This window comes from Xiphophorus maculatus, chromosome 14 (genome assembly GCF_002775205.1).
Source record: "Xiphophorus maculatus strain JP 163 A chromosome 14, X_maculatus-5.0-male, whole genome shotgun sequence".
Lineage (NCBI taxonomy): Eukaryota > Metazoa > Chordata > Actinopteri > Cyprinodontiformes > Poeciliidae > Xiphophorus > Xiphophorus maculatus.
The window spans coordinates 8533311-8555715 of record NC_036456.1 but is presented as its reverse complement, the minus strand read 5'-3'; the positions used below and the strand labels follow the sequence as shown (position 1 = coordinate 8555715).

The window sequence follows — 22405 nt, the reverse complement described above, 5'->3', positions numbered from 1 at the left end:
TATAGCAGCTAAAGACACTGATGACAGAAAGATGATAAAAATACTGAAATATCTCTGATGGAGATCAATTGAAACACATTAAATATACAAATATAGAATGTAAATACCTATAACAACATATAAAATACAAAATGTAAGATGATTTAAAGATTTTTCTCAACATTAATTTTCTTCTATCTCAGCAGAGAAGATTTATCATCCAGCAGAAGATACTGACTATGCTAATGCTAAACCAGGTAACTACAGCTCAACATGTGGTTCAGATGGTTAACATCTACATAATAGACATAAAGTACTGACTAAATTTAGTAACCTGAACAAAGGAAATTGTTATTAAAGGTGGTTTGATTCTGCATTCAAATTAATATTTTATTATTCAAAATATTAATTTTAGATTCTTTAAATGATGATTTTAATTGTATCAGTTTATTGCCCTGATATGTTATTTTACAGGAGATTTAAAGTAAATCACTCCCCACTCGTAGGCGATGACAAAAATGGGAGACAGACGAGCGGATCCATAGAAACAATAATTTATTTTATCCAAAATATGCGCTGTTAGAACTGCTCAGCCAGTCAGAGAGAAGCGTGAACCAATGCTGCTTGTTCCGGTCTGGTCCGGAGGCCAAATCAAGCAGACCCGGTGACTGACTGGATGTCAGTATTTATCAGCCACCCGGTGCATTCAATGGGCTCTTTGCACCTGCCGCGCTGACGTCATAACCGCATGCGCAAATGCGGCTCTCTTTTTTTCCACTTTGAGTTACCATGACAGCTAGAAAAGACAAAGTCTTATTTCAGACACAAATAAAACAATAGTATGAACATTGTTGTCTTCCTAATATAATGGGCTTTTAAGTTTTCATGGATTTCCAAGCGGTCCTGAATTAAGAAGACGGCGGCTTGTAAATATTCGTAGCTACCAGTTAAAGCTAACGCCGCACAGCAAAGTTTACAGCCTTCACTTCACTCTGGATCAACTTCTTCAGCCTAAAGAAGAAGGTAAAGGAGCCTCCTGTGTTATTTCCATGGAATCACTTCTGTATTCAGCCTGAAAGAGTTCATGGGAACCAGAGAGCAGACCAGAGCCAGACAGCCGAGCTACTGATCCGCCTGTACACACTGCTGTAAACACCATCCTGCTTCACAAGAAGCATGCAAAACTAATAAAGCGAAGTAACACGGAGACCTTAAGGAACACGGCCATATTTTTCTAAAAGAAACAACTTTGAACCCCAACAGTCAGCTGAACTAGAACTCTGACACCAGAGCTGCTCTACTGTTAAGCTATGGGCTTGTTGTTCCTCAGAAGCAAAAAGCCTGAACCGTAAAATCCCCCGTTACTTGGTCTCTGACACTATGGACAATAAACACAGGTAATATTCTTGAACACAAGGTAAAAACATTGTCCGTTAGAATGGATGAAAAATGTTTAGCTACTTAAATAGCACATTTTTACAAGACAAATGTCTAGCATAAGTTAAAGCTAATGTTGGCCACAAAGTTTAAAGAAAGTAAAACTCACCTTTGTATCTGTGAATGTATAACGAGGCGAACATCTTAAAACCTTTCTCCAGATTACTTGTCGAGGCTTCGGATCGATGTTCATCATTAATTGTTACCTTGGACAAGCCCTGCAAATACCCAGTGTAAAGAGCCATTTTCAATAGATCGGAAAAGATTGAGCCGCTTTTCCCAGAACGCGGAAGCTGAGGTGCAAAGAGCCAATTAACAGCCCCTCTACCCACTTCCTGAAAAGAACAAAAACAAACAAATAGCGGACTAGAGACACCTACTGGACGGGAGGGGATAGTCACACTGAATTAGAATCAAACATATGATTTTATCTTTAAAAATGTTCAACTTTTATATAATTTTTGATGCTGATTAATATGTGACTCAAATTATTTCTCAATTGACAGGAAAGAGGAATGTGATGGTTCGTTCTCCATCAGGGCTGGTCCAAGGCAAAGGCAACGCAAGCTGAGTGTCTACTTAGGGCCCGGGGCTGTTAGGGGGCCCTGGAAGTGGAAGTGATTCATTTTCTTTATTAATGATTTCTATGTGATTGCATTAACAAAAACGCACAATTTCCTTATAAAGTTGTGATTTTCAAAAAAATAAAAATGGCCACAGTGGGTCAAGCTTCACCGGTAATATGAGCTGCCTGTAATGTGCAGTGAACCAGTGGAAGATAAGTTAGCAAAACAATGGCGCAGAAAGGACTTAGCTTTCAGGGACAAAGGAAAGAAAGAGGAAGAATAGAAAAAAGTCGAGATAAAGGTATGTTTTTATGTGTCTTGGTAATGTAATGTTTATCAAAAATATTAGTGGAGCTACTAATGGAAAATTCAACAGCTAAACATTTATGCTAGCATCTTTGCACTTGTGTGAAACTGAGCTTTAACTTTAAATGAGTTTATTGTCGTTGTTGGGCTTATATATTTGAGTTGTTGGTCTTTTTTTTTCTTATAAACATTTCGCTCATTGTCGTTTAACATTAGATAACAATAATTAAAACTTCCCAATGTTTGACTTTGTCTAGCAAAATGCTTTTACATCAGACTACATGGCTACTGCATTGATCTATCAATGAGCTAATCTTAGCTGTAGTTGGTGATATATTGTTTGCTGCTGCACATGATATTTAATGTGGCTAAAACAAACATTATTTTTACATCAACTTCTTAAGTATGAGAATCTTCTCCAGGAGCTGTTAAAATCATTTGAAGGCACAGAATCAGCCCAGTACTGATCCACATTCACAGGCAAGAAAAACTCACCTTGTATAAATTTAATATCTAGCTATTGGTATTATTAGTATTTTATTAATATCTATGTATGTATTCCCTCTTAAATCCAATGCATAGTACATTTTGTTACTTTTACTACCACTAGCATATAGGATACAATTTAAAATGTGCAGTCAGAGATTTAATAAATTTATAGCAGGTGTGCGAATGATCTAATCATCTGACTATTGATTGGATCAATTCACATTAGCAGAAACAAAGCAGGGCTCCAAAACCAAATTTTGCTTCCAGCCCCATGGTGGTTTGGGTCAGCCCTGTTCTTCAGCATACTGCATCAGATAAAAGCTGTTATCTTGTGTAATCCCATATCTTTGTATGCTTTTATTACAATCCTGTGAATAAAAATATTTTCCAAATGTCAGACATGCTTCATTTTGCTTTAGTAGAAAGCTGTCTTTTACATATATTTTCTGTTAGATCTGTGAAATTTAATAAAAACAAATCCTGCACATTATTCGTCATGCTGAATGGAAGTGTTTCAACTTTAAGGTACTGCTGATGTGATTCTGTTAGTATTTTGAAACTGCTGCCTTTCTCTTCTTCCATTATTTATAAATGTAGCCACTGATAACAAAAACTATTCATTAAAAAGTGAACTTAAGACAACCTAAGGTCACCTTAGGGTAAATATGTCCATGTAGTTTTGGGTTTTTGGCAAACAGACTATTACCAACACTGGGAATGGGAAGATGGACATTTTTGTAATCAGTTTTGTAAGTAACATTTATTTTAAAATAATTTAAATTGCTAATATCTGCTAGAACATGTGGAATATGTCTGACTACAAGTTTGCTCCAACCACATCAAAAACTAATTTAACGTCCAACAATATCTTTCTACAACAGATGAAGGAACTATTACTGATCAGAACGTCACTTCCCATTTGTGCTGATGGGGCAGTAAATGTGTTGTAATTTTTATTTCCCACCACTTGGTGGCAGCAAAGAATATTTTGAATCACAAAAGTGTTTTCAGTTCAAATTTCTGGAAAATACCAGTTTGAGTTATATCAAGTAATTTTAAATTATCCTTCCTGTTCTTGCAATTATTTGTAAATGTAACCACTGATGAAAGAAAACATTCATAAAAGGAAAAGTGAAGACATCCTAAAGTCTCTTCAGGTTGAATATGCCATGATGGTGTTGGTTTTTTTAGTAAACAGACAATCAGAAAGGGAAGATGAAACTATTTACTGAACATAGTAATTGTTCAGGAAGATGAACGGCCGTCAATGGGAGCATCAAGCCAGGGCCACACCATGAAGAAAGGTGAGTTAATTGTTGCTATAGATTGCAGGTGAGGAAGATGATCAGTGGTTCTTACTGATTGTGTATTCTGTGTTGTTTCCAGGATGAACGATGGTCCAGAGTGGACGTCAGGTGAACCACGACAGAGGAAACGCAGTGGTATGAAGAAGTGTTTGCTCCCTTCCTCATTGACTATTATTTTGCATGTTTCTCTGATTTAACTGTTTGATAACAACAAACTGATAAGGGAAAAGAAAAACAAACATAACTGTGGTTTATCACACCTAAGTTGATTTTGTGTAGATACACCCAGACCTGAAAACTGCCACACCTGTTCTCAAGCAGGACGTCACATGAAGGGACAGTTTTATGTAATATTGACTCTTTTGAGATTTAGATCATGTTATAATGTTATTCACTCATCAAAAACTTAACGGGAGTGTTATTTTGATTCTTTCATGCATGTTTGAGAAATCCTTTAATTTTCCATGGCAACCATTCAACTGTGCAAAAGGGCCTGGGTGGAGCTAGCGCCACCTTGAGGATGAAGCTCCTCAAGGTGGAGTCCAAGCTTCAGAGCTCCCGCCTCACAGATCAGCCCTCTCCCTTCATTCCTCCACTCAGCTCTTACACACTAGCCAGCAGCAATTTGCAAACATCCAGTAGAGATGTGCTTCTGCATTATACAAGCTACTTCTCAGTACAACGCTGGTAAAAACTTTATTAGGTTAATAGAGGAGCGATGTTATGATGACTTCCTGAAGACAAAGTTTCAGAAAGAGCAGGAGTTTTTAAAGAGACAAAGGCCCAATTTCAAGGCAATAAATTATAAAGTCAAATTTCTTTTAAGTCAAGTTAGTTAACATAGTTCATTGATTGTACTATAAAATTGTACTATGTGACTTGAAAGCACATTATACTGCCCCTTTAGTTGTAACAGGCCCACAATTAACTCTAGCAAATGTGATTGGACTTAAATTTATTCATGCTTTCTTTTCTTTTGTGAAACCCTAAAGCTAAAAACCTTCCAACTCACGTCTCATAGTGCTACATATAAAATATAGCCTTAAATGTCTCACAATGAAAACAAACATATTTTCCACTATATTAAGAGTTTAGCTTTGTTGTGAAGATCTCGCTTCACAAAAAAGCGGTGCATAATTTTCAGATTATGCACCAATCTGAAAATGGTGCATAAGATCATTCTTGTTACTTTGTCTCTTTAAGTAGAAAAAGGAAATGTAACAAGTGAGTTTGTTTCAATGCTGTATTTAAGTTCAGGGCCTCAGAAAAAAACAAAATATAAAGACACTAACTACATTAGAAATGTGAATTTATTTTATTAAAAGCAGTTCAACCTATTATCCTCTGTGTGGAGCTGTAGTACTGGAGAGTTTGTGGGACATGAATTTGCAATAATTTGTTCATTTGCTCTTTGACTCACGTTGGGCATCAATAGCAAAATTACAAAATTTTGATTCTGAAATTGGATGAACTGTTCTAAAACTTTGGCCATATTTAACTAAAGATGAACTCTTAAGACATGACCAGATTATTTCTAGAACATAAACAAGACCAGTGTGGACATGCACTGGACAGAGAGGTTGCCATGGTAACAAGTGGAAAATCTGTCAGACTGGTGACAAAAACTAACCAAGGTGAAGGATGAGATCATTAGTGATGGTCAAATGAAGCTTACTGGTTTTAAAATAATGTTTTATTACTCAAAGCTTTTCAACACAGTCCTCTTTGGTGCCATCTTGTGGTCAATAGTGTGAACTGCAGTTTGTATTTACAACGTGAAATAAATTACTTCATTCTAACTGTCCACTATAGAGGGTTTTATATACAGCCTCTGCTTTATTATCATGTGATACTTTTGTCTTATAGTGGGAATTCTTAATTTTTTTTCAACATATATTGTTAAGGAGAAAAAATGTGGTCCCTTAAAAATGCTACTGATGATGAATAATCTTTCCTTGAATGAACGTGGGTCATTGTGTCGTCTACATTTCCCTCTAACTCTTTAACGTTTGTGAATATAATTGATAAAATGAGCACTAAAACACACCATAGGTCTCACCTTGTTGACTAGTGAATCAGGTATTAAACAACCAAAGCTGTGACCATCTGACTCTGTCCAGACTAATCAGGCCTCATCAGCTCCACACTGACCATCACTAAGCTTTAGCACTAAAATAGATGGACTGATGGATACATCCTGAATATAACGTCAATATATTTTATAAAATGTTCATTTACTTTTAGCTGACACATTAACCACAGAGTGTTGCATGATATTTTGTTAAATCTCTAACATGAGTGACACAAATTAGCAAGCTCTTTATTTCTTGACCCAGGACGACAAATAAAGACATTCAAATGCCCGACTCATCCCATAATCCTTTGCACCTCATGTCTTAAAGCTAAAATGGCGTTTTAACACATGGTTCTACATGTGATCCACCAGATCAGCCATCTTTTATTCACAGACCTTGTTCCAGGAAACACGTACAACTGATTATCTGATATGACCGCCATTTTAACACTTAACGTCCACTTCCGTTCCTACACACAAACACACACACACAAAATGTGATTAGAAATGTGCTGATAAGTTTCCATGGTGATGCTCTGTGAGATGCATGTTCCCCCATCATTCTTAGAATTGTTTCTGAGCAGCAAAATGACCCTGAGTTTAAGTTTTACCCAGAAAGGTTTCTGTATGATGTAGTTTCTCTCACAACTTCCTCAAAATATCCACAAGTATGCACAGTATCTGTACAGCAATCTATCATTGTTCATTGAGCAAATGTTATTTATGAGGCTGTTCTGTTCTGGTGGTGGTGACCTGCAGCCTATAACAGGTAAGAGGGTAAAACCAGACAGGATGGTGCTCAGCAGATGAAGGTCAGTCAGTGGCAGAAAGTCAAAGTTACTGTTTTAATATTTCTCTCTCTGTGTAAAGTTCACACATCAAAACAGGAGAATATTAAAGATGAGAATGAGCAAACTGTTTTTTGCAAACTATTATATAGCAACTCTGTATAGCAACAAGGATTCAAATTTAGTGTTTTTTGTTTATTTGTATATTTTTTTGCAAGCCTGAACAGAATGTTGTGCATAAGGTTAAAATATCTCTGCAACGGACAGGAAATACAAACCAGCATCAAGTGCTGCAGCCTCAGTGGCTGCTGTGGTGTGAAGTTAGTATGAAAGGGAAGGAAACACAGAGAGGGGATTGTAAGAGGAAGACGCATGAAACTTATTGATGTCATATATATTTTAGACTTAACTTCTCCTTTTATATGAACACAATTCAAACCAAGTAGACGCCTTTCAGTTGAGCTGTGCAGCCGTTCTGGATGCCAGGATGAAACCTGCTCTGCTCTGCATGCTGGGCTTTTTCTGTAAGTACATCACTGACTTTCTGCTCAGAGTTTAATGAAAATATTTCTTCATGATAACATGTGGCCGTGTATCTCTGTTAAGATCTAATAGTGTTGAAAAGAGAAGACTCGAGTCTTTTTCCTCATTTTGTAATCAGCATTGCAATTCAAGCGGCTTTGGTCTCTTGTTTTTACAAACATTGGACATAATGTGATATTTATGTCTTTATTATTTTTAAACAGTCATTTTTATTTTAATCTTCATCTAAAATGAATACACCGTATTTTCCGCACTATAAGGCGCATAGAATAGACGCTACCGTAGAAGCTGGGGTTACGTTATGCATCCATTAGATGGAACTGCGCTAAAGGGAATGTCAACAAAATAGTCAGATAGGTCAGTCAAACTTTATTAATAGATTACAAACCAGCGTTCTGAAAATGAACAGCTGCTGCTTCCTCCACTTCCAGACCATTGATTGGTTCATGTTAAATTCTCTGGCTGCTGCTCTATTCCCATGTTCTACTGTGTGACTGATCGCCTTGAGCTTAAACTCTGCGTCGTAAGCGTGTCTCTTAATAGGAGCCATTTTGGGGTCTTTACACAAAACCCAGCATGCACCTTGCGTTTCTTCTTCTACGGGGGAAAATGAAGTCGGCGGCTGCTTACCGTAGTTGCGAGACCTGTTGTGGCCCAATATTGGTCCATATATAAGGCGCACCGGATTATAAGGCGCACTGTCTGCTTTTGAGAAAATTGAAGGTTTTTAGGTGCGCCTTATAGTGCGGAAAATACGGTAATCATATTGTGATTTTTATTCTTAACCAGCTGGATTATGTCTGACCAAACCTTGATCTTTATTGCAGTGCTCAGTTCTTTGCTTCATGGACGTGCTGATGGTAAGTAAGTTGTTTTGGATTTAACTTAAAGGAAGAAATATGTTGTTTTTCCAATGCATTTATTTTTGTTTTGTACCGATATTTAGCCTAATTTTGCAAGTAAAGGAACAAACACTGTAGTAATCGGAACTTAAGTATCACAATTCTTGGTTTTATAGCAAATGGTCCCTATTTGAGGGAACATTTGCTCTTGTATCACTGGAATATATTATACTGACATGTTATGATATACAGTAGATGAGAGGAAGCTGAGCAAAAAGAAAACTAATTTTGAAACCTATGGTTGCGCAGAACAACTTGTTCCTCTTTGTGTCTATTTGCCGACTCTGAAGACTGACCTGGAGTGTCAATTTATAATTTCAAAGACAAAACAAGTAGATTTATGAGCTGGGATGATGAGTGTGTGGAGTGTAGACGGCGAACAAGGAAAGAGAGCTCCGGCTAGTCAAGGCAACCAGGCAAAAGCAGCTATTAGCTTGGACTTAAATCAGAACATGGCAGTGATGGATTTAGAAAGAAGTGACTGGAATAGTTTGGACTGTAGTGACGAGGAAGAGATGGGTGGTCAAAATGAAGGAAAAGGTGGGGAAGGATGGTAAGAAGCAGCGAGCCGCTGAAAGAAAGAGGAAAAAGTGAAGTGAGGAAAGTACAGAAGGCACTGATAGTGAAGGCATTGAGGAAAGAGCAGAATAATTAAAAAATCCAATTATGAATATTATAGGAGAAGGGGTGAAAAAAGAAATAATGAAAGTAAAGGAATTATCACAGGAGTGCCTTTAAGTGTAAATATGAAAGATTTAGTTGGGAATTTAAAAGAAAGAAATTTGGAAGTTAAATGCCCATCATTCATTATGGGGAAGTGAAAAAGTTGATTATAATGGTAAAGTTTTAGAAGATTTTTTAGATAGTAATAATTTTGTATGTTTGAATAATGGTAAGAAGACAAGAATCAATATTAATTCAGGTAATGAATCTGTATTGGATTTAACATTTGTTTCTAGTTGTTTGGCTCCTTTATGTGATTGGCAAGTTAAAAAAGTCTTTTGGTTGTGATCATTACATTATAACCAGCAATATAACGATGGGTCAGGCACAGAGTCCTGAAATGACAGGAGGAAAGTGGATATTTGGGAAAGCAAATTGGGGAAAATTGAATAACTTATGTGAATGTAAGATTTCAAATGTTCAAAATGATTTGAGTATTGAAAGTATGAATCAAGAGATCAGAGTATTTTAGCCGCTGCTGAGGAGTTTATTCCAAAGACATCAGGGAAAAATAGGAGAACGTTGGTTCCATGGTGGAATGATGAGTGTAGAACAGCAGTCAGAGAAAGAAATAAAGCATTTAAATTGGTTAAAAGGTCTCATAATTTTCAACATTTAATTGAATATAAAAAAAAATCACAGGCAAAAGTAAGAAGATCAACGAGAAGAGCAGAAAGAGTATTGGAGAGATTTCTGTGACAAAATTGGTAGCAGTACAAAGACAGGAGACGTTTGGGGAATGAGTTAAAAAATGGGGGGGATAGAAGAGAATGGAGTTATCCAATACTTAATAAAAACAATATAGTAGCAATAAATGATGGGGAAAAGGCTGATATTTTAGTAAGCATGTTTGTGGAGATACATAGTGGGAAAAACTGATCAGTTAATGAAAAACAGGGAAGAGAGAAAACTAAAAGGAAATATGATGAAATTTTAAGAAGGAAGGAGAGTAATTATTATTATCATTAATTAATGATAATAATTAATTATCCCTTCTCTATTGGAGAACTGAAAAGAGCTTTGGGTAGAACTAGGAATAGTGCTCCAGGTAAAGATGAAGTGTGTTGTGTTATGTTAAGACATGTGAGTGATGACATTTTAAATAAATTAGTAATTTTTTAAAGAATTATCAATTAGTTTTGGCAAATCACTTTTTGCTGATGATGGAGCATTATGGAAAAGGGGAAGAAATGTAGAACATATTATTTTAAAACTTCAGGAAGTCATAGATAAAGTGGGTAAGTGGGGGATAGAGTGGAGTTTAAATTTTTCAATCGAGACGACAAAAGTAATGTTTTTTACAAATAAAAAAATTGGGGTTGATAAAAAGTTGTATTTATATGAGAAAGAATTAGAAAGGGTTGACTGTTTTCATTTTTTGGGAGTAGTTTTTGACAAGAAATTAACTTGGGAAAATCATATAGAACATATGATGGAGAAAAGTAAAAATGTTCTTAATATTATGAGGTGTTTAACAGGGTTGACATGGGCTGCAAATTTTGATTCACTTAAAAATGTTTATGTGTCACTAATTTGGTCAAGAATAGATGATGGGAGTGTGGTGTTTGGTTCAGCTGCTAAAACTAGATTTAAAAAATTAGATGTTATTCAAGCTAGAGCATTGAGAAGTTAAATCAACTCCAGTTTGTTCTTTACAAGTAGAATCAGGAGAAATGCCATTATGTATCAGAAGACAACAGATAATGGTTAATTATTGGATAAATTTAAAAGGACATAATGAAGATCATCCAGTTAAGAAAGTATTAGAAAATTGTTGGGAAAGAGGAAAGGAACAAATTAATAGTTTTGGGTGGGTTGGGGACAGTGACGTCAGTAACGCGTTACTTAGTAACCACTTTTTTCAGTAACAAGTAATCTAACGCGTTGCTATTTCATATCCAGTAGTCAGACTACAGTTACTTATCGAATTCATTTTGCGTTACTATTTTCTTTTGGAATTTAATTTTATTTCCTCTACGCGTCTTGTCAAGTGATCTCCGTTTTTATGCGACAGTATCAGCAGCGACAGAAACTTAAACAATGGAGGGAAGAGGGAGATGCACATTTTGTTGGTAGGAAAACAGGAACTACTTTGAGTTTCTGTCGCCAAGTCCGATTATTATAAGCGGCTGTGGGTTTTTGGGGGGGTTTTTTAACAAAATGCTTTTTGGGCTCGTTTTTGAACGTGAAGTTGCTCATTTGGGCTTGGAAATAAGCAGACATAAACCTCAGAATGTGTCTGACCTCCAGATAATTTTAGTCAGGCTCTGCCTGTCCATCATTTCCCGGATGATCCGTCCTGCTGTGTCTTTGTTAATGTCAAGTTAATCTATTACCTGTCAATTAAGTCGAGCTATCCAGAACATCGGAAACATCGAGACTAATATGAACAGAGCAATAAACGTGAAAACAGCCACGAATGAACGAGTCCAGGGCCGTGCAGAGACCTCTGGAGGGGCAGGGGCTCAAAAATGGCACATCGAACAAGATCTTAAAACACCGTACAACAACATAGCAACAACAGCATAGCATTGTTGTGTTACCATGGCTACAATATGGTGTAATCTTTGTGTTTGTTCACAAATACATCACAGCAAATAACCCATAATCAGTGATTGATTTTAAACTCTGCCAATAAACCTGGTCTCCCTCTCACAGATTCACCTTATCAATATTTAAACATGTTAGTGATGCTGAGGTTCTTAGTAGGACGGGTTCTGGGGGTTGGAGGGTTCTGTCTAAGGCCCATATTACCTTGGGCCGGCCCTGCATGAACAGCTGCTGCGATGCGCATCTCTGGAATCTACCTGGAATCTACCTGGAATCCACCTGGAATCCCCCAGTGGCCCCTGTCAGTCCCCCGATGCTTTGGGGACATTTTGATTCATTTCATTGTGGCATGTTTGACTTCATGCTGCGGTTCTAATTATTGCTACAGTTTTTTCTCTGATGTTTATTTTGTGACTCTAAATGGGCCGAATCTTCCTTTAACACTTGAGGTTCTGCAGTAACTTCTATTCCAGCCCCGAACCTCCAGCCCAGATCCAGTCAGAGCGACTTTAACCCGCCTGGTAGAAACGATGAGGAGAAGCAGAGAAAACAGAGAGCAGGTGGTACCAGGTGGTACCAGGTGGTACCGGGGCTTTGATCTGCGTTGCGTCTCGTGGTGACAGTCGGTACCGTGTCTTATATCAGGATGTCTGATATAAAGACAGATATTCTTTATATCAGTCGGTGGAACCGACTCAAGCTGCCTGTAGTGAACCGGACATTTATCAGAATGATGAAGTTAAAGTCAGAAGTTAGTTTAGTTTCTAAAATAAACAGAACAACAGGAAACAAAAATCTCATTAATAACTGAATTTATTCTGTGGAAGAACAGAAAGAACTGACTGCAGACTAAACTGTGACTTTTGTGAGAATTATATGAAGAAGAAAAATTATTTTCCATCCATAAAGAATCATAAACAGGAAGCATAAAGAAGAACTGGATTATTTCAGAGAGAGATTAGAGGTTTAGTGACTCTCTGCAAATGCAAAATGTTTTGGAATAAAATATTGTATGAAAATATTTACTAATGTAAAAAGATTTTAATGTTCTGTCTTAGAGCTGTGGATCATTTTAATATGGAGGTTTTTTAGTGTGAACAGTCATTTACATGGAGCTCATACTGACATACAAAGCTTGATGGTCATAATTTATTGATTGATTGTTTCATATTGGTAAAGAACATCTTGGCTACATTTAACAGAGTCAGACTATTTGTTTAAACTGTTTTAAATAAGTTACAATTAAACCATGTCTGTTGTTAAATTATAGGTTGGTTTGTTTGTCACTTGATCTGCTGCTGAAATAATCTAACTGGACTTGAGTTTGAATTGTCAAGTCAGATGTGAAATTTCACCAAAATGATCAATGTAATAATTAATTTTCCTCCAGCTCTTGTTGATAAGAAACATGATGGAAAATCTAGTTTTTTAGGCTCCTGCAGAGTTTATATTTCTCATTTTGAAAAATTAAATAATAAATTTTGGTATTGAGATGTAGATATTTTTATTACAACAAAATGATCCAGAAATAATAAATAATTCATATTCTAATTTTTTAAAATATTATGATTTTCAAACTCAACAGCTGATAAACCCAGAGCCACCCTGACACCAGAGACAAGAATCATACCAGCAGGGGGCAGTGTTATACTGACCTGCTCTGTGGACGGATCTACTGGCTGGGACTTTTACTGGATCAGAAATGGACAATATTATCCTGTAGTTGGATCCTTCAAATACACAGAACCACATAGAACCATCAGAGTCTCAGAGGGAGGAAATTACAGCTGCATAGGAAGAATAAGAGGAGACTCATCTTTTCAATCAGAAACCAGTGAAGAGGTCACCATTCAGAAAACTGGTGAGTTTAGTTATCAGGTCATCATCATAACAACACTTGATCTTTGAAACTCAAATTTGTTTCCTAGTTTTTCAGAAAATGTAATTATTAAAATGGAATAATGATTAATCAACAGGACAGAGAAATATTTACAGATTCATGATTTGACTTTTTTTATTTCCACTGAAAGCACCAAAGTAATCAGATGTTATAAAGAATTTAATCTGATCTCAAATATTAAGAATTAACAACATCCTGCTGTAAAACATGTTCATCAAACTAAAAACAGCTTTTTTATTTTTTTGTTAAATATATCTTCAGTTGGATTCTGATGTATTTAAACTGTTAACATTTTCAGTTAAGTTTCTGATTTACACAGTTTAACAATTGATTTACTTTACAATAAATATTTTGACACTTGCACAGAGTAAATATCTGCTTCTTCATATCATTTTATATGTTCAGGTTCATTTTATTTCTATTAATTTCCAAACCTGATATTTCTTTATGTGAACAGTTTCTAAGCCGACTGTGATCCTGCAACCAGGCTGGTCTCTGAACGAAGATAAAGTCCATCTGGAGTGTTATATCCAGAAACGAGCTCAGTGGACGTATGAATGGAGAAAAAACAATTTCAATTATAATCCAACATCCAGGATCATCACAGCTGACAGTGGAGATTATAGCTGCAAAGGAACAAGTGACTATTTGTTAACACAGTGGAGTGATGTCATCACATTAACTATCTGTAAGTTATTAACTTTTGACCTACAATAATCAAGCAAGCAACATTAAAATAGCTTAAACAAATGAACATAAAAGCAGCTGCTGCAGTTTAACACATTTAGCTTCTTAAGTAAAAACACATTTGCCCAAATGATCAGAATATGCATCTATTTGGTGAAAATGAAATTATTAATATAACATTTTATGGATGAATATGTTTGCTGTGTAAGTGTTTGAAACTCTTAATTTCTTTCTGCTTTGCTACAAGTTAAACTGATGTCATTTTATTTTGAAAGATTCTTATTAAATAAAACAAAAACTAATCTTAAAGGAGCTGCTGGACAGTTTGGAAGAAACATTGATACTTTTTAAGTGATTTTAGAAAGTAGCTTCTCTCAGGGAAAGTGTTAAATTAACACTTGAATTTTACTCTGGACTGTTGTGGTAAACTGCTAACCAGATATTTATTTCTTTAGCTCCCAATAAACCCAGTTTGATTCTGCAACCCAACTGGTCTCAGATCTACATAGGAGAGAAAGTCAGTCTGAGATGTGAGATCCAGGGAGGAACTGAGTGGACGTATGAATGGAGACCAACCAATAGAAACTTTCCATCATCCAGTGAATACAACATCATATCAGCTACTGAGTCCCACAGTGGAGAACACAGCTGTAGAGGAAAAAGAGGGTTTTCCTTTACACCATGGAGTAATGTTGTTAAAATAACTGTATGTAAGTTGATTATTTATTACTGACAAGTGATCATTTTTAATGACAGTATGTCCCACATGGTTTATAGGATTTTTTTTTATTTGAAACAAAATAACAAAAACGCAGCTTTTCCTATAGCACACAATCTAAGACTATAACTATTTTTATTATTTCTATAATCAGTCACACTTGTCTAGTTATTTTAATGAGCTGATAGTTTTTCATGTTTATTCCCTATTAAATATTACATGCAGCTGAAAATTATTGTTAGATGTATAACAGCTTAAGGCCAACCTTTAATTTCTTTATATTTTATTACAATAGATTAAAATTTTCTGAACATCTTTGAATGAAATTTTTATATATTCAAGAAGCCAAAGTCCAAAGAAAATGTCTGAAAGAGTTTCAGAAAGTTTTTAGAGACATCGATCAAAGTCATCTTAGAGTTCAGTGATACAAGGAATAAAGATTCAATAGATTATATTGATCAGTGTTTCTAGTCCCTGATTTATGTGATAAGAGAAAAATGAAAGTGTTGAATGAAATAAAATTCACATTTTAACAATACAATAGCGTAAAAATATAATGTTACTGAAAAATGAAGTAAAATATCAAAGTTAAGGTTAAACCAGAGGGAGCATCTGTTATTATTATTACTATGGTTATTACTTCAATTTCAATATATAACTATATTAACTGTTTATGGGAAATAAAATGAAGAGAAAAGAGAGAGGTTGTGGTTAAAAGTTTGACCCAGTTTCAAATCTCTCTCCAGCACCCAAACCTCAGCCTGTCCTCTCTGTGTCTCCATCATGGCCGAATCCTGGAGCCTCAGTGACTCTGAGCTGTGAGGGTTTGAAGCATCAATCAGCAGGATGGAGGTTCTTCTGGTATAAAGATGTTCCTGATCCATCCAGCAACTCCTACAGCATTGAGCTGCTGCCTGGCAGCACCAATGGGACTGAGCAGAACTCCTTCATCATTAATGGACCGACTCACACAGCAGGATTTGTGTGCAGAGCAGGAAGAGAAGAACCAAAGTTTTACACTGATTACAGTAAACCAAAGTTTGTCTGGTCTGCAGGTCAGAGATGAATTAAAACATTGATCATTGGAGGCTGTTAAACATTCACAGATAAAATAAAACTTGTTTTTGTAAAAGACGAAATAATTATTTCCTCTTTGGTAGTTTATTTATTCCACTTGCTGAAATGTTTGCTGTAATCTTTATTACTATAGAAACAAACCATTTTAATGAAACATTTTAAAGATGTTTCTGTTCTCAGATGAAATCCTGTCTTGTTTTCAGATCCTCGTCCAGCAGCTTCTCTCTCAGTGAATCCTGACAGAGTTCAACACTTCAGATACGACTCTGTGTCTCTGAGCTGTGAGGGAAACTCTACTGAGTGGAGAGTGATGATGTTTATAGAAAGAGAAGGACTGTCAGACTTTACCTGCTCCTCCTGGGGGAACATGACTGGATCTACATGCACCATTAACATTTCCTGGAATAATAGTGGAGTGTTCTGGTGTGAGTCAAAATCTAGAGAGTTTAGCAACGCTGTCAACATCACTGTACAGGGTAAGATCTGGTTTATTATGTTTCTTTGACCTTTTTTTGCATTTAAAAATCATAAATATATTTATTATTGTAAAAATATGTTTAGTCCAAGGATAAATCACAAGCAACAAAAAAGAATTATGCAAATAAAATAAACATTTTGCCTAGATTAATTTCTGACTTCTATTCCATTATAACTACAATCAATGTTCTAAATATATAAACATATTGTAAATAGTATGTGTGTATGGATGTATGTATGTATAAAAGTAAACATTCAAACATTTAGATTAAAATATTGATTTTGTTATTCTTGATGTAAATTGTTTCCAATCAATTGTTCTGCTGCTCATATAAAAGCTTAAATCTTCTTTTCTTAGAAAAAAAGAATAATATCAGATCATATTTTGGAGTATAACACATTCAAATTATTTTATATTTATTGCCTCTTGGTCAGATTTTTAAAAAAAATTCAACATTTCGTTTTATTGCTTTACGGATGACGTCCAGATTTATTTGCCCCTAAAACTACTAGATGGTAAAAATGAATCTCTATAGATATTAATAGATTGTTTAGCTGAAGTTAGATCATGGATGGATCTAAATTTTCTTCACCTCAATCATAGCAAAACTCAAGTCCTATTATTTGGTCAAAACCTTCACACTAAAAATCCAGATTTGATTCTTGGTTCTTTTGCTCCGTTTTGTTGAACTTCAGCCAGGAATCTTGGTTTTATCTTTGATAGATGTTTAAAATTTGACAACAAGTTAGTTCAGTTGTTAAATCAAGTTTTTATCACTGGTGGATTTTAGCAAAAGTGAAATCTTATTTTTGTTTTAAGAATTTTATTATCCATCCCTTCATTACATCTGGATTGGATTATTGTAATTCTTTATATAAAGGCCTGGATAAATCCCTGATCCAGCGTCTTCAAGTGATCCAGAACGCAGCAGCTCGGCTTCTTACAGGAACCAGGAAGCGTGACCATATAAGGCCCTTAATGGCCTCCTTACACTGACTAACTGTTTTGTATCGAATAGATTTTAAGATTCTTTTAACAACTTATAAAGTTTTAAATGGGTTAGCCCCTCCTTATCTTCAGGATCTTTTGAAATTTCATTCTGTGTCCAGAACATTAAGATCCAATAATCAGCTGCTATGTTCCTCGGACTCGACTTAAGAGAAAAGGAGATCAGGCTTTCTCCATCGCTGCTCCTATTCTCTGAAATAATCTAACTTTCCAGATTAGATCTGCCCACAGCCTGGATTATTTTAAATCACTTCTTAAAACTCATTTTTGTTCTTTGGCATTTAATTGAGGCCTGATATTGTAGCTCTACTGTTATGATGTTTTTTTTGTTATTTTAATCTTATTTATATTTTTTTCTTACTAATATTACTGTTATTATTTAAATATTATATATTCTTTTCTTGTATTGTTTCTCTTTTTCTTTTCATCAACTTATTTTAATGTGTTTTTTGTGCATCACTTGTTTTAAATCTGTTTTTAAAATATGTTTTAATGTTTGTTTCCACTTGTGATTTGATGATTTATCTTTGGTGATGAGCTCAGCATTTTTCTCAGATTCTCTATCAGATTCAAATTGAGACTCTGGTTGGACGACTCCAAAACAATTTTTCCAAACATCTACAGTAAAACAACTATTATATTAGTTCATTACATTATTTTCTGTGAACAAACTTGTCGTCATGTCGACTAAAAAGGAGAAATGATGAAACGTAACTACAAATGCATTTTTGTTTGAAGAATCAAACATTTAATTTCTGAAGCATAAATCAATTGAAAGCATAAAGCAGCTTAAATGGATGTTATTCACCTGAATATCCTCTGATTGTTTTACAGCTCATTATCATGATGGTGTTATCCTGGTGAGCCCTGTTCATCCTGTGACTGAAGGAGATCCTGTTACTCTGAGCTGCAGATATAAAAAGCAAAATCTTCTCTCCAATGTGTTTTTCTATCATAATAATAAACTCATCAATAATGACAGCAGAGAGGAGCTGAAGATCTCTGCAGTGTCAAAGTCAGATGAAGGTTTCTACAAATGTCAACATTCAGGAAAAGAGTCACCAAGGAGCTGGATGTCTGTTAGAGGTGAGGAGGATTAAAATATTTGATTAATTTTATTCATTAATATAATTAAACTTTAATGTAGGAACAAGATCAAGACCAAGAATGTTTATGAATATGTGCTGAAGATTTTTATCTGTGTTCAAGTTTGAAATCACAATTTTACAAAACAGACAATACTGACATGAAATTTGATGCTATTTAAGAATTATTAATTTTTAATGTTCCTTATTTCCAGTAACTGTATCCAGTCCTGTCAGTTCTTCATTTCCTGTCATGTTGATCGTTGGACCAGTTGTTGGAATCGTTCTCATTATTCTCATTATTGTCCTTCTCTTGTTGTGGCGCCGCAGACGGTCCAAAGGTGAAACTTTTTAATGATCACATTAGATCATATTCAGTCAAACACTTTATTTGTTAAAATGTTTCAAGTTTATTCTGTTTTAACATGAATCATTAAATATCTTTTTTCCCTGCAGATTTAAGCAGTAACAGGTCAGTAAAAATATTTGTTCTCTCTTTCTAATCATGCATCAAATAATTACTTCCATTAATGCATTTATGTCTCTATTATTTTCAGATTGAATCAACCAGAGAGCATCAATCCAGCCTCAGCTACAAATCATGAAGTGACCCAGAATGACGGTTCTGTTTACAGTTCTCTGCTTCATGGTTCGTCTCACATTAAACATCTTTATGATTAACTGGAATGTTTAATCACTTTATAGTTTCCAGATATGTGAACTGAAAACACATGACTTTTGTGATTAAAATACATTCTTTGCTGCCACCAAGCGGTGGGAAATGGGAACTGCAAAATACTTTCTGCCCCATGATAGTTGAGATAATTTTACTTTTTCTAATAATGATTTTATGAACAAAAAAGACAAATAAACACAAAGTGTTACATCCACCAGGCTCGTTTGGTGGGGTAACATTAAAGGAGACCACACAAGGATTTTCTGATTAAATGAAAATTGAATTTATTAAATTCTACTAAAGAAATAAAACCTCAAAAATGGGAATTACCTGAAATGAGAAACCAAAATAGATTAATGCAAAACCCATAACCAACCAGAAATAAGCAAATGCAAAACAAACCTAACAAAACTCAACCATAAGATACAAACCAAACCAAATGGGGTTCTGAGGAGGGAGAGGGGAAAAGCCTCCTGTGTGTTGCAGCTTGGCAGCTTTTAAAGCAGCAGAGCACCAATCAGGGAAAAACACCTGCAGAAGGCCTGTCTGCAGAACCCTACAAGGAAAAAGGGCAGAGACCCACTGCAGCCGTAACAAGAGTGAATCACATTTTTACATTAATGTTGTTTGGCTAAAAAAAATTAATAGTATTGATCATTAGTTAGTATTCTTCAACAGTCTATCATTATATAAAGCAAAAACATAATCATGAAATGAAGAAAATTCACACTGGAAACAAATATCAATATATTGTTAGGAAAGATATTAAACTAATCAAACAGATAAAAACATAAACTATTAGAACATCTACTTTGTTTTAAATTGATGTGATAATTTTATTAATTTTCACTCATTTGAACTTTAACCTTGTTTTATTGTCTTTAGGTGACACTTCCCTCTATGAGACAATCCAACTCAGCAGAGCCTCAGGAAACGGTAAAGTAAATGTTTTATAGCAGCTAAAGACACTGATGACAGAAAGATGGTAAAAATACTGAAATATCTCTGATGAAGATCAATTGAAACACATTAAATATACAAATATAGAACGTAAATACCTATAACAACATATAAAATACAAAAGTTAAGATGATTTAAAGATTTTTCTCAACATTAATTTTCTTCAATCTCAGCAGAGAAGATTTATCATCCAGCAGAAGATACTGACTATGCTAATTGCTAACCCAGGTAACTACAGCTCAACATGTGGTTCAGATGGTTAACATCTACATAATAGACATAAAGTATTGATTAAATTTAGTAACCTGAACAAAGGAAATTGCTATAAAAGGTGGTTTGATTCTGCATTCAAATTAATATTTTATTATTCAAAATAATAATTTTAGATTGTTTTTTAATGGTGGTTTTAATTGTATCAGTTTATTGCCCTGATATGTTATTTTACAGGAGATTTAAAGTAAATCACTCCCCACTCGTAGGCGATGACAAAAATGGGAGACAGACGAGCGGATCCATAGGAACAATAATTTATTTTATCCAAAATATGCGCTGTTAGAACTGCTCAGCCAGTCAGAGAGAAGCGTGAACCAATGCTGCTTGTTCCGGTCTGGTCCGGAGGCCAAATCAAGCAGACCCGGTGACTGACTGGATGTCAGTATTTATCAGCCACCCGGTGCATCCAATTAACAGCCCCTCTACCTGCTTCCTGAAAACAACAAAAACAAACAAATAGCGGACTAGAGACACCTACTGGAGGGGAGGGGATAGTCACACTGAATTAGAATCTAACATATGATTTCATCTTTGAACATGTTCAACTCTCAGAGGCTTTTATATAATTTTTGATGCTGATTAATATGTGACTCAAATTATTTCTCAATTGACAGGAAAGAGGAATGTGATGGTTCGTTCTCCATCAGGGCTGGTCCAAGGCAAAGGCAACACAAGCTGAGTGTCTGCTTAGGGCCCGGGGCTGTTAGGGGGCCCTGTAAGTGGAAGTGATTCATTTTTTTATTAATGATTTCTATGTGATTACATTAACAAAAACACACAATTTCCTTATAAAGTTGTAAGTTTTTTTATACAATAACATATTTGATAACAACAACAACAACCATAATAATAATAATAATAATCTACAGTCAAAAAAATAAAAATGGCCACGGTGGGTCACGCTTCACCGGTAATATGAGCTGCCTGTAATGTGCAGTGAACCAGTGGAAGATAAGTTAGCAAAACAATGGCGCAAAAAGGACTTAGCTTTCAGGGACAAAGGAAAGAAAGAGGAAGAATAGAAAAAAGCCGAGATAAAGGTATGTTTTTATGTGTCTTGGTAATGTTTATCAAAAATATTTGTGGAGCCAATAATGGAAAATTCAACAGCCAAACATTTATGCTAGCATCTTTGTACTTGTGTGAAACTGAGCTTTAACTTTCAATGAGTTTATTGTTGTTGTTGGCCTTATATATTTGAGTTGTTGGCCTTTTTTTTTTTTTGCTTATAAACATGTGTTTAACATTTGATAACAATTATTAAAACTTCCGAAAGTTTGACTTTGTCTAGCAAAATGCTTTTACATCAGACTACATGGCTACTGCATTGATCTATCAATGAGCTAATCTTAGCTGTAGTTGGTGATATATTGTTTGCTGCTGCACATGATATTTTATGTGGCTAAAACAAACATTATTTTTACATCAACTTCTTAAGTTATGTGAAACTTCTCCAGGAGCTGTTAAAATCATTTAAAGGCACAGAATCAGCCCAGTACTGATCCACATTCACAGGCTAGAAAAACTCACCTTGTATAAATTTAATATTGGAATTATTGGAATTATTAGTATTTCATTAATATCTATGTATGTATTCCCTCTTAAATCCAATACATACTACATTTTGTTGCTTTTACTACCACTAGCATATAGGATACAATTTAAAATGCGCAGTCAGAGATTTAATAAATTTATAGCAGGTGTGCGAATGATCTAATCATCTGACTATTGATTGGATCAATTCACATTAGCAGAAACAAAGCAGGGCTCCAAAACCAAATTTTGCTTCCAGCCCCATGGTGGCTTGGGTCAGCCCTGTTCTTCAGCATACTGCATCAGATAAAAGCTGTTATCTTGTATAATCCCATATCTTTGTATG

General features: G+C 35.1%; 3 protein-coding genes across 9 annotated transcripts in view; all 3 read left to right on the top strand.

Annotated features, from left to right (window-relative positions):
- The window catches only part of LOC111610866 (titin-like), a 42780-nt gene extending 39606 nt beyond the window's left edge, over positions 1-3174 (top strand). For 5 of the 6 annotated variants that reach the window (XM_023345907.1, XM_023345904.1, XM_023345903.1 and 2 more), the window contains 2 exons: positions 183-236; positions 1923-3174. In XM_023345907.1, coding sequence (XP_023201675.1) covers positions 183-236; positions 1923-1987 — 119 coding nt within the window. In that variant the 3' untranslated portion in view covers positions 1988-3174. The remainder of the gene's footprint in view (positions 1-182; positions 237-1922) is intronic. The other variant, XM_023345905.1, reaches the window with a different exon arrangement.
- Positions 1-22405, top strand: part of LOC111610872 — a 289364-nt gene that overhangs the window by 216118 nt on the left and 50841 nt on the right. The gene's annotated exons all lie outside the window — the stretch shown is intronic.
- On the top strand, positions 7261-21328 carry LOC111610871 (obscurin-like). 2 transcript variants are annotated; one of them, XM_023345917.1, is made up of 14 exons: positions 7261-7470; positions 8317-8349; positions 13250-13525; positions 14022-14252; positions 14707-14961; positions 15716-16024; positions 16250-16522; positions 18367-18618; positions 18833-18958; positions 19074-19089; positions 19175-19266; positions 20179-20229; positions 20427-20481; positions 21141-21328. In XM_023345917.1, exons 1-13 carry the CDS (start codon positions 7434-7436, stop codon positions 20474-20476), a joined length of 2001 nt encoding a protein of 666 aa, XP_023201685.1. In that variant the 5' UTR covers positions 7261-7433; the 3' UTR covers positions 20477-20481; positions 21141-21328. The 2 variants fall into 2 exon arrangements, with proteins under 2 accessions (XP_023201685.1, XP_023201686.1); XM_023345918.1 differs by having other exon boundaries at positions 8317-8353.

Coding starts and splice junctions, on each gene's coding strand:
- LOC111610871 (XM_023345917.1), top strand. CDS start 7,434: ATGAAACCTGCTCTGCTCTGCATGCTGGGCTTTTTCT. Junction 7,471..8,316: donor CTGCATGCTGGGCTTTTTCT/GTAAGTACATCA, acceptor TCTTTATTGCAG/TGCTCAGTTCTTTGCTTCAT. Junction 8,350..13,249: donor GCTTCATGGACGTGCTGATG/GTAAGTAAGTTG, acceptor CAAACTCAACAG/CTGATAAACCCAGAGCCACC.